At 37.3% G+C, this 12,236-nt stretch overlaps 1 protein-coding gene across 1 annotated transcript in view; it reads right to left on the reverse strand.

The window, feature by feature from the left end:
* The window catches only part of LOC104468454 (histone acetyltransferase KAT6B-like), a gene marked incomplete at its 3' end in the record, with an annotated part of 15,165 nt that extends 4,616 nt beyond the window's left edge, over positions 1-10,549 (reverse strand). Inside the window, exons 1-7 of the mRNA XM_010082580.1 lie at positions 10,439-10,549; positions 10,214-10,295; positions 9,117-9,249; positions 5,147-5,529; positions 3,571-3,692; positions 2,744-2,859; positions 1,272-1,413 (exon numbers count right to left, since the gene is read on the reverse strand). Coding sequence (XP_010080882.1) covers positions 1,272-1,413; positions 2,744-2,859; positions 3,571-3,692; positions 5,147-5,529; positions 9,117-9,249; positions 10,214-10,289 — 972 coding nt within the window. The remainder of the gene's footprint in view (positions 1-1,271; positions 1,414-2,743; positions 2,860-3,570; positions 3,693-5,146; positions 5,530-9,116; positions 9,250-10,213; positions 10,296-10,438) is intronic.
* Between the last annotated feature and the right edge of the window lie 1,687 nt (positions 10,550-12,236).

The following is a 12,236-nucleotide window of genomic DNA, read 5'->3' on the forward strand; positions in this document are numbered from 1 at the left end:
ACTTTATTATTTTTAATAAGCTTTTATTTATGTGTTTGGCAGTAGCTGAGAAAAAACTGTAAAGCAGGATTTGTCTATTATATGCTGCACAGCTCTTAACACCTGCTAATGGAGAAAATGTAAGTTATTTTAGACTGACTAGGACAATTTTGTTTCTTGATAGGAAAAGAGTTAAGTCTGTTTACAGCTTAAGTCTTTTGTTGGCAGATCTACAATCTTTATAAAAACTGTCCAACTCAGGAAGGAAGCAATCTTGATGCAGATAGCTTTTTTCTTTTTTTTTTTTTTAATAGCACAAAACCAAACAAGTGAACCAAATATTAAGATCTTGGTCTAATTTACGTAAGGACTTCAAGACTACTCTACCATTGTTTGAACAGATAATAGCAACCAAGCATGACAGACATTTACACAACATGAAAACACAATTTTCAAGCAGAATCTAGGATACCTGCAATTAAAAAGGTTATCAATATACACATCTAAATATTGCTGTTGATAAACAGCCTCAGAAGTCCTAGTAACCCCGGCAGTCTTTTCTATTAATGTAATTGGTAACAACTTCTGAGAAATAGGACTGTAGAGGTTATTGCACAGCTTTAGTGACTGCAGGCATGATATCTGAAACACAGAATTCTGTTGTCCAGGATCTCCTTAAAACCCCAAACTTTAATACAAGTCATCTCCCAAGAGAATAATTTAGATTATAAAAGAATACATACCCACAAACTCAACTCTGGACTTTCTAACTTAAAGGCAGTGTGTTCTAGCCAAAGGTGGACTGAACCTCCATCACCCAACCAGGATGTTTCAAGGCAAGTTTCTCAAACATCCAAAAGGAAGGCAAAAGCACTTAGTAGCTACATTACTATTTTTATAACAATACACAAGAAACCGCTTTGCTTGCTTCTATCCATTGGAAGCAGTAACATTATGATTAGCATTTTACCAAGATACTCAAATAGCCAGAAATTAAAGGGTGCAAGAGGTACTTTTGCTGAGAAGGGGAAGACAATCCAGTCAAAGAGCTTCCATTGCCGTCTCTATCTAACATGCATGCTATACAAGTATCTTAAGAGGCTGGGTAATGCATGAAGTATAATTAAAGAAAGTAAGATCTGTGAGAGAACATTGCAGAGTGGAACAAGACAGGGAAGACGGACTTGTTCCAACAAAGTATTTAAGTATGTTAAAGTTTTCATTAGTTTACAACTGGTCTCTAGTGTCTACAAATCAGGTGCTTTCTGAAATTTGTATTTTTATATACCTACCTCAAATACCGAAAGGTCATTTCTTCTGTAGATTTCATTGGCTGGAGGATGAAACCAGCCACATTTCTTTGAGTGCCTTAACAAAATGTTTTTACTTTTCATGTATTTAAGACAGAATTCACACAGGTAAAGCTTTGGTAATCTGTATGAAAATTAGAAAGACATTTTATACAAAAAATTTGTCACATTCTGTAAACAAAAACATTACCACAAAGCGAAAGGCCCTCCCATTTAAATATAAGGTATCATGAGTAAATGCTGCTTAAGTTAAAAAGAAATAAAAACCACAAAATCAAACAATATCACATTAGACTGAATGATTAAACATATACACCAGCCATTAGAAAGGGAAGATAATAAAAGATCAGACTGAATCAATCATAACAAAAAAAATTCAGAACCTGACTGTGGTCAGCTGTTTCGTGGTCCAGCCTCCGGCAGATCCCAGTTACTTCCCCCTTCCACATTCCACCTAAGCTTTCACTGTGATCTCCATCAAAGTAGGTATACAGGAGTCATACCTCAAATTTCGTCCTTCTTCCAATGAAGACAAAGGAGGCATACAAGAAAACACAGGCAATCTCTATAATTTTTCTTTTTTTTTGAGGTGAAGGCTAGGTGTTTATTTTTCTTTCTACTGTCTTCAAAATACTTGGGTGGGACAACAAACCGTAGTAGAATTGTACCTCCTTCACCTGCACCCAAACTATCACTTTACTTCAACACAGAAGCCCATCCAAACAGTTTACCTATAGGCAAAAAGACTCCCTTTCATACACCTCCATCACATAGGGAACGCAGATGACTGTACTCTTCCAGAAAGGATTCAGTTCAAACTACATACAAGTAACCGACAGGCCTCACATAAGACAATGCTGACAAATGTTATGTACCACAACTGTTCCTTTCAGTGCCTTTTATGGCTGATTACCTTCATTGTTAAATTACTGAAGCAGTGGAAGACGACTGCAGAAATTAAGTAGCCTACAAAGTTTTAGAGCAGAGGACAATCTTTATCTGCTCTGAATCTACTGGCACATCCTGGGAACACATTGGGATCATAGCCACAGTTTATACTACTCCAGTGTTCTAAGAAAGTTTATCAACAACATACCTAGTTTGAACTATTTGTTCCATGGTTAAAAAAAAAACAACAACAAAACAAACACACAAACAAAACCCAAAACACACCAACCAAAAAAAAACACCCCCCCCAAAAAAAACACCCAAAGAAAACCATGTCAACACACACTGCAAGATTATGTTGATGCAGGACTAGGAAAATCAGTCTTTTATGCATCTTTGATTAGAACCAGTAAAAAGGCAAGACAAATCCTTGTTCTCACTTATAAATACAAAACATATTCACTTTTACAAGTTGTAAACTATAAACAACTACAAAAGAGTAAGAAAATAAATTATCATGTTTGTAAAAATTGCAACAATGTATGACAATCTTGACAACTTGCTACCTTGCATATTCCTGCGGGTAAGGTGAAGAGTACCAAGTCTGGATCTCATATTTTCCAAACTCAATCACTGAAGGGTATCGCCCACTTGTTTCGCCAGTGTTTTTGCACCCAATTTTCTGTCAGGTATAGTAAGAGCAAAATATTAGTTACAGAAAAAGTGAAAGAACAGTCAGCTTTATATCATCAATTTCACCCAGTGAAGATGTGAGAAACCTGAAGTATTCAAATCAGTTGCTTAAGTTCTTCCAACCCGGACAGAGGACAGAGTTTGCAAATAGCCAAATGGGAACAGTGAAAATTTCTTCCAAGGTGCCAAACTATTAAACATAAAGTTAAGTGAGCAGTGTTTACAAATAAGCTCATACAAATAGATGGTGGATGACCCAGCCAACTAACAGGCACGAGTGCTTCAGTTCTCTTCTCCTGAAGGAGAAGAGCGCAAGGACTTCTCTGCAGTTCTGGTACAAATTCAAAGCTGTCCTTTTGTCAAAACAATGATGGAGAAGGCATCAACATAAGCCTTCTAGAGTCCTTGGAATTTACCTCATAACAGTCTACAATATACTAACACACACTAAGATGTCACCTATGCTTAATCAGTGGTAGTTCTGTGTCCAAAGTGCTCAAATATATTTTTCAAAACCTATCCCAAGTGTCACTTAATCATCTGACCCATACCAGTGTGATGCCTTGTCTCCTATCCACGAGGAGAGACTGTATATACAGCGTCTCCGAAACTAAATTCACAGCAAGCATGACACATTAGATCAAAATGAATGAAATGACAGATGAAAATGAACTGAGTTTTTATGCAACATGATTCTTACCTCCAGGGAAAGTTCTCGAGCCTGCTTAAATACTTCCAAATCCTCCTGTGTAACAGTGTCCTTGCTTCCCACCAGAAATACATCCGTATTTTCTTGTTTGATGCTTAGTTTGATTTCAGTATCTGTTATTTAAAACCAGCAAAAGGTTTATTCACAGACATGAAGGTTAATTGTGCCTTACCAAAGCGGTACTCCTAAACAGGATTGTAGCAACTATGGCTGTTATGCTTCCCATTTTAAATAAATTTGGGATTACAGAAATGAAACCTTCCCCCCTTCTTGTTTCATAGTTTGCTGCTGCATGAGCTGTTTTTTGATACTTGTCTATCTGTATAAGCCTTTACAGTCCAGTTCTACTAAATTAGTTTTGAACCTCATGAAATGAAGTATATTCTATCACTAGAACTATGCCTCCTGATAAATTCCAGTATACTCTATAAGGTAAAAATAAAAAAAAGAGAAAACAAGTTCCCCTTAAAAGTTGGAGATCAATGCTAAACAAAGTCTACATTCAAACACTGTAATTTTTTCTTAAATAAAAGTAATTATAAAAAAGGTATTTCACAGTAGTACAGATCAAGTGTTGTGAAGACTGTAGCAGGATGGAATTGTTCATGAAAAAGCAATGGAGCAGAGGAAAATGAATTGAAATGCCCACCATTATAAGCACTGACAGCACACAATTATGATGACAGCACTACTGCCAGAGAAAGGGCAGGGGAAGAACAAGGAAGTAGCATGAAAAGTGGCTACTCATGCGGTACTACACAACTATTAGCAACATTATGAAGGCATTTGGGGCTCCTAGTGTCACTACAGATGCAAAAAATAATAAAAAAGTTGTGTGGTATTAGTCAGAAAAAACATTTTGGAGATTTAGTCAGAATTAGATAAAAGGTCAAAGTTTTATTGCTTTTGTATGAAAGTGAAGTAAGAACAAGAGAAATAGCTAAGACCTATGTGACAATGTAAGAATTTTGGTTTTGGACGGGATGCAGGTTTGGTTGGCGCTTTGACCTTTGCTTACCATCATCCTGATCAGGTTTAATCCTTCCGTCTGCCAAGCTCCCCTTCCCTGGTGAGGGTGTCCCCATCTGAGGGGTCACTTTATACTTTAATCTGCCTAGAATCCTGTGCTTTTTAAGCAAACTTATTCTCTTGAGACGAGCAACTACTTTAAAAGCATGTCTTCTAGACACACCCCATCCAGAAGTACAGGCATGAGAAATAAACCTACTCCTAACCTCTTTCTTTCCATAGAAACGGCTATTAGATTTTGATGTGGAAGATAATTCTGGTTTACGACACAAACGCTTGGGTGGTGCATAGCTTGGGTGTCCCTTTTTTCGAGACTGTCCCTGAGTGGCATAGATATGAGAAAGTCCATCAAAGAGTCCCTTTAGCTGACTGTTATTTGAAAGGCTACTAAAGGAGGGTATGCTTGACTGACTGGAAGAACTTTGGGGAGAGTGAGAAGAAGTGGAAGTGCTGGATTTTTGCGAACTGGGGCTCTGACCAGAGATGGGGGTTGGGGGTAGAAGTGAAGAAGGTGGAGGTTTTAGCTTTTGTGTGGTACCTGTAGCCAACACAAGAGAAGTGCATGACTGTTTCTGAGAGACCTTTTTCCTTGGACGATAGTGCTTTGAAAAGTCTATTATTTCACCTCGTGATCTGCGACCATCAGGTGATGGTGTAAAGAACTTAGTAAGGCCATCAATGAGCCCTTTGGTTTTCTTGTTAACTTTAAGTGTAGAGGCAGATATGTAGGTGGAGGTGGTGGTGATTTTGGTGGTGGCACCAGGCCGAGTGGGGTCTGTAACAGGCAATCTGCTGCTTGAATCCTTCACAGATGCAGCATGATCAGATGAAGGTGTGGTACAGACTTTAGTCTTTTGACCCCTACCAGGTGACCCCCTTCCTGTGAATGCATTCATGGATCCTTCATCACTGGTTACAGACCTATGCAAAAATTTGAAAAACAAAAATCAGCATTAAAAAACTGTAACTACTACCAAACAGTACTACAGTTTATATAAGTTACTTACGTCACTGTATTGAAAAATGTTTAAAGAAATTTAAAGACATATACATTTTTGTAATATATTTCACACTATGACACAACATCCCTTCTGCCCCCACCCCGTTTGTCTTTTTGTCATCATCCCCCCACCTCCCTTTAAAAGAGCCCGCAGTACATATAAATAAAAGCAGCTGGGACAGCAAGATCTCCCAAGTATACAGCCTCCCCACCACTTTTAGGCATGGCAAAAGAGTGCTTCTTTGAAGAAAAACATCAATGCACAATGTCAGAGTACAATAACTGCTCCATCACCGTAGAGTTTATTGCACACACAAAGGAGATGAACATGTTCAGTGTTAATAAATTACCGCATATCAAAACACTTAACTTCAGACTACATTTGCTTAAACTGTAGAGAAAGTCTAATAGTCCTTTAAAGCAATACAGACAGTTTTCAAGAAACTGCTATTTTTTTCCACAATCTTGTTGGATTATGTATGTCGACACTGGCAATAAAAATTACCACCGAAGACCTAAAAGCAAAATAAGGTTGTTTATGAAAAGCATTACAACAAAACCAAAGAAGAACTCTGTTTTCTTTAGAAATGGTAACAACAGCAAAAACAACAATAGCAAAGGAAAGGAAGGAGCAAAACTTCAAGACCAAGTGGTGTTTGTAGAAATGCCATGAACCAATCAGGCCTAACATGGAAAGTGTCAAAAAGGAAGAGTGGTGAGTGTTCTTTAACTGCTAGGAAGAAAAGGACATGCTGGAAACCAACACCTGTGACAGAAGAAGTACAGGTTTAGCAGGTCGCTACTGACTGAAGAGAGGAACAACACTGAAGAGCAGTATATTGTTAAGTATATAGAAACAGAATGAATATTCACAGTAAACAGTTATCAGGAGGTATGATCAAATTGCAAATCCAAACAAAGCTATATAGTTGCACCAAATGCTTCCATTCCCCTTTCCATCCCGCTCTTTTAAGTTAGCTTATTTACTTTGCAGCAGAAAGTTTTCTTCCACAGATTTTGCCTTCTTAATTGAGATGCTGAAGTAATTCATTCCAACAGGTTAGTTCTAATTAGAGACTGAACAGCCTAGGGCTACCATCTGGTTTACTGAAGTCCAAGGGCCCAAGAGTTTAAGAACTATCTCCTTTTCCACTCACACATCCTTAAATTTGGTTAGTTCCTAAGAGGCAACAACACCAAAAACTTCTAAGTCTTTTGAATCCTTTGGTGATATAAGCTTATGTCCATCGCAAGACCTATTCTCACTACCAGACGTGGTAATCACCATCAGTGCCAGAGGCCAACACACACCTGGTTTCAGTTAACGCTACACAGCAATTTGCCTGTGAAGGGCTTCCTACAGATGGTCAACAGGCAAAAAATTCTTCCAGTACTACTGGACAGATTTTCTTTGTACCACACAAAAAGAACTAAGTGGCATTAGCTAACCTTCCTGTATTTCATGCGACCATACACTTTTATGTATGACACTGTCGTCTTCTGTACCCCACTATCACTTTTCAATAGGATTCCATGAGAAAGTCTCTTCTCTTATACAATCTCCTAACCACTATTTTTCAAAAAAAAGATTACTTTGTTTTTTATATATATTAAACACTGAAGTAATAGAAATGTGCCCACAGTATTGCAAATATTTATTATACAAAGAATCACCCCAAGTACTACTCTAACATGCTCATATGGCTCACGTGCTACAAACAGAAATCTTTCTAAAATATTCATAATAATCATCCAATGTTAAGAGAATTTCTGCATGCTTTCAAAAGTCGTAGCTCAGAATTCTATTAGAAAAATTTAACAGTAAAACCCCTACAACCTTTCTTTTACATGTATGAGGAAGCAGAATTACTGTTATCAGACAGACACTCCTCCTAAATCCACTGTGGAAACCTAAAACAGGGATGTGTTTTTAGAGAAGTAACACTTCTGTGTTACAGTACTGTATTAGAGCCCTAAACTCCAGTTGAATGCTTAGAGTTTTCAAAGAGGTAAAACCAGAGGTGTAGCTGCAGCCAGAGGTGTAGCTAGAAATATAGAGAATATTTTTATTATGTCCACACAATGACATACAGGAGTTTCAGTTAAAGCACTGAAAGTTTAATGGCTATTTCAATGACCTTCAAATTCCTAACTTACTTAGTCAGGAGAAGAATGGAGAACTAGAAGAATGTTTCACCCACTCCTCCTTTAACAGCATGCTCTCATGAGCCACTACAACTACATCTTTCACGTTCATGTAGTGCCACACTTCATCCTTGTCCTGTACTACTTTCCTAGAGCAACAAACACTGAACTTTAGGACAAGGACCAAAAAGGCAAGACAAGAGGTCCTGACAGAGAGAGACAGGAAAGAGAATACAGCAAGCTGCACAGTACCAAGCACATCAACTTGACTAGTATGCTGTACTCTAGTACTGCAAGTATATTTTATTTCCTTCTATTTTTACATGTTGGCTCCACTGGCTCCAGAAACGCTTATTTTGCAAAATGCAGTTTCATAGCAGCTACCATGCAACTCTGAAGAATACCAGACAGGTGTTTAGACTATAGAGCAAAATGTCTGGGTAACAGCCACATGACAGAATGAGTAGTAGATAGAGCCAGAAAGCTTTTCAGCTGCTGAGTTGACATGGCCAAACAGATAGTTAAATAGGAGAAGAAAGGCTTATGTGGACATGAATACGTGATGAAGGGCAACATGCTACTAGAGTTAACAAAGAATCTGTTCCTGTTTAACACTCAGTGTAATGTCAACCCAGCATTTTAATGCTACTTAAACAATCCTCCAACCAAGCCTTTAGACATCCAACTACCGTGTTCCCTGGAAAGATAGATGCCAAAAGAATTGCAGAACTCTCTTCTCTTAGATAAACACATTCCTGAGAAGCAACAGGAATTGCAACCTTGTTCCTTAGTAACCAGTGTCAGCTTAACAGCAGAATTCAAGTAATAATTTTTTCCAGAGTACCACTGAAACCAGAACTTCTGCAGTACTTGCATAGTTTGAGTTTTGGAATGGGTTTTTGAACTGTTATTAATGAATAAAGTAACTTTTACATGACTTCTGAACAGGCCTTTCAGCAGAACAGTCTCCTGAAGTTAGATATAAGTAACTCACTGTTGTACGCTGAGGAGAGATTCTGTACATCCTTCAATTATTTGATGTGACACTTAAAAGATAGCTGTGGTATATGTCACCATATAGACATTTACTTGCATCTGCTATAGGCACAAGTTTTACTAGAAAATTATGGGATGTAGAGAAGTAAATTACAGAAGTTTTTTCATCACCTTTTGACATCACACAAAAAGTACTCACTAGCATTTAGAAGTTATTTGCCTTTGGGCTGAAAAGCATACACTAGAATATTTGTCACCTACTCTCCCCAGCTTGAAATACAATTAAAAACTGTGGTTGAACCCTCATCAAGTCTTATCTGGCTACATTATCAGAAGCACAAAAAAAAAATCACCAAGAGAAACCTACAACATTCGTTGTTTTAGTTTATTTTTCGGTCGTCCAATAGGTTTTGCATATCGTCGCCTTATTTGGGCAGCTTTCTCATGAAGCAGCTTTCTCCCTTTCTTCTTTGGTCTACAGACCTGGCAAATCCACATCCCTACATAAAGGAAAAAAAGTTTAATTGAATACAGTTTATTTAATCTGTACTGCAGGTGTCTACCAAGAAACATGCCAAGTACATAAGGTCAACAAATTATCTTATGAACAGGACAGAGGGGAGGGGAAGTGGACAGAGAAAAGTGATCCACTTCTACCCATACTTCGAAATTATAGAAAGCAAAATGCTCATGGAAAGCAGAAAAAGAGGCAAGAAGGATCACAGGAAAAGATTGTGAGCAACTGGGTTTTTAGAAGAATTTATGTTCCAGCTCGTCCCTCCTTCAACTACCTAGGTCTTTCTTCAGACACAATTAAGATGGTGGAAAAAAATGACGTGCATTACAAACCAATCTAAGCTAGAGTGCACTAAAGAAAACACCAGATCACACCTAGGTATGTTTGGTTTAATATACAACAACTTGAATTTAGCACCCTTTTAACGGTGGATGACCACGTGTGAACACGTATTTATTATAGATAAAGCTGGGGACTTGGGGGGGAAAAAAGCTGGAAGAAGTCTTTAGTGTAACTTTAAGATTAAATACGGAAACCCATAAAGATGGGAGAGCAGAAGTGAGAGGTTCTATGTATCAGAAATCTAGATATTAGAGAACCTGAAGACAGGTGTTTTGTTTGTTTCTTTTTTTAAATTATTCTTACAAAAGGCATGAAGAAGCAGGCTTTTTCACCTGCTCTAAGTACTTCTTTGTCAGTGTATACATTCTAAACATTTTAACAGCCTTGGTAAAACTTCACCTTCAATAAATTGGCCAACAACTTAATACACAGTGAATTCATCTGGTCAGCTGACCGCAGGCCTTTACTATTTTCCTTTGACATGACTGAAATCATACTGTTTACCAATGCAAAAATAATCTGCATGCTCAAACACTTTTGGTCACTTAATAAGAGATAAAAACTGTGAATGAAAGTATTTTCATTGAAAGGATTTTTATTATCACCTTTTGGCATTCGGGAAAGTGGTGGGTCACAGCACTCCATGTGGAACCCTCTATCACAGGAGTCGCAAAAAAGCATGTTGTCCTGAAGGGGGAGGCAGGGGAGAGGAAGAGGGAAAAAAAAAAACTTAATACAGCATTCTTGAAGTTGTACATCAGTGACATGTGCTAAGTGTAGGGCTACAGTAAACAAAGAAAAGTCAGATAATACTCAACAGTCTAACTTACTGCATTTTTGCCTTGGATCCTACATGCACTGCACGTCTTGCATTCAATACACTGCCATCTTAAGGCCTTCACATTTGTCGTTAACTCAGGACAGAATTTCAAACATGATGGATGTCCTAAAAAACAAAACAAAACAAAACAAAAAAACCCAAAACAAAAATATTTAAATCTTGAAGTTTATGATTGGTAAGATTGATTCTTAAGTCCAACAGGATGTAACCAGCACCACCAGAACCCTGCAAGTACCAACTGTTTTCAGACATTTGCAACACATTATTTAACTCATATACTTCATACCAAGACACAGAATAACTGCCACAAAACTCATTTATGAAGAGAAGTAGAAAGCTGACTTCTACAGTAACTGACACCTGTGAATGATCTACACAAGCACCAGAAACTGAATTTTTATTTTCACTAGGTTATTTCCATAGCATACTAAACTGCCTTTAGTTCTGAAAAAAAGTATTTTTACAAACTTGATCCCACCCCCCTTTCACAGTAGTGCAATATAAACAGAGGAAATACTTAGATAAAACCTCATTAGTTATTTTTAAAAATATACTAAGTACCTACCAGAGAAACTTAAGTCAAACTAGATGCATTTTTCACTCCAACTTATTAATTATATAATAAGAACAACTTCAGATCAGTAAGAAGAAAAACAAAAATGAAGGGAGCAATTGGCACAAGAAAAAGCTTACTGCAAAGGAAGATTTAAAATGGGGGGATGGGGAGCAGGGAGTAGCTGAACTACCACCTCCCATGAAACTATATTTTATTCCCTGGCAGGCCCATCCTACTTTCATGATAGCCAAGAAGGCCTACATGGCTTTTCCAGTTAATACAAGATATCAGACAACTGAACACGTACAACACCTAGGCCATATCGACAGTGATTTTTCATGTATTCAACAACCTTAGAGGGTATCCTTAATCCAGAAAAAATAAAACCACTGCTAAATAGGAAGGGATAAGCCTTTCCAGGGAAACACTGTTTGCCTGAACTATTTTCAGAGATTATCAAGAACGTCAACCCAGAAGTTGTCAGAGAGATAAGAATCCCTCACCGAAGATAACCAAAGATAACCAACCAATAAATTCAAATAGCAGTTTCAAAACCAATAGCATTGCTATTTGATTCTTAGCATACAGTTTAAGATAGATCAACAAAATTCTTATGGTTAAAACTGAGTATGCACTTAAAGTGACTGTTTTTCTTGAAAGTGACAAATGCACTCTGTAACTGCATAGTTGAGGTTCAATGCTACACTGTTTCCCTCAATAAAGCTTAACAAGTGCTTCATTTTAAAAAAAATCTGCCAAGAAATAAGTAAAAAGCTCCCTAGAGTGGCTGATATTAATGATCAGTATCACAGGAAGACTTAGGTCATCAACCATGAGTTAACAACTATTTTAACACATTGAAGTGTAATCATAAACCAATTACCTCCATATAGGTACATTTAATGCCAGTTATCTACCCTGCACAGAAGTTATTTACTTCAAGAAGCAAGTTATTGTTTAAATTGCTGGTTTTAATTTTCCCTTAAGTAAATAACTGAGAAGTATAGATGTATGAGACATCCATTCTCACTGACTGGTAACTATGCACAGATTACATTTAACAGGGTTACTTTATTTCTCTGTTATCTGCCAACATAACATTTCTCATTCAAACAATTACACAGCTCAATACATTTGTTAATATGCTTAAGTGTTAGATTTTACTATGGGATGAAAATCCAAGAAAAAAATCCCTTGGTATTAAATATCATAGAATCATAGAATCATTAAG

This window comes from Pterocles gutturalis, unplaced genomic scaffold (genome assembly GCF_000699245.1).
Source record: "Pterocles gutturalis isolate BGI_N339 unplaced genomic scaffold, ASM69924v1 scaffold44684, whole genome shotgun sequence".
Classification (NCBI taxonomy): Eukaryota; Metazoa; Chordata; class Aves; order Pterocliformes; family Pteroclidae; genus Pterocles; species Pterocles gutturalis.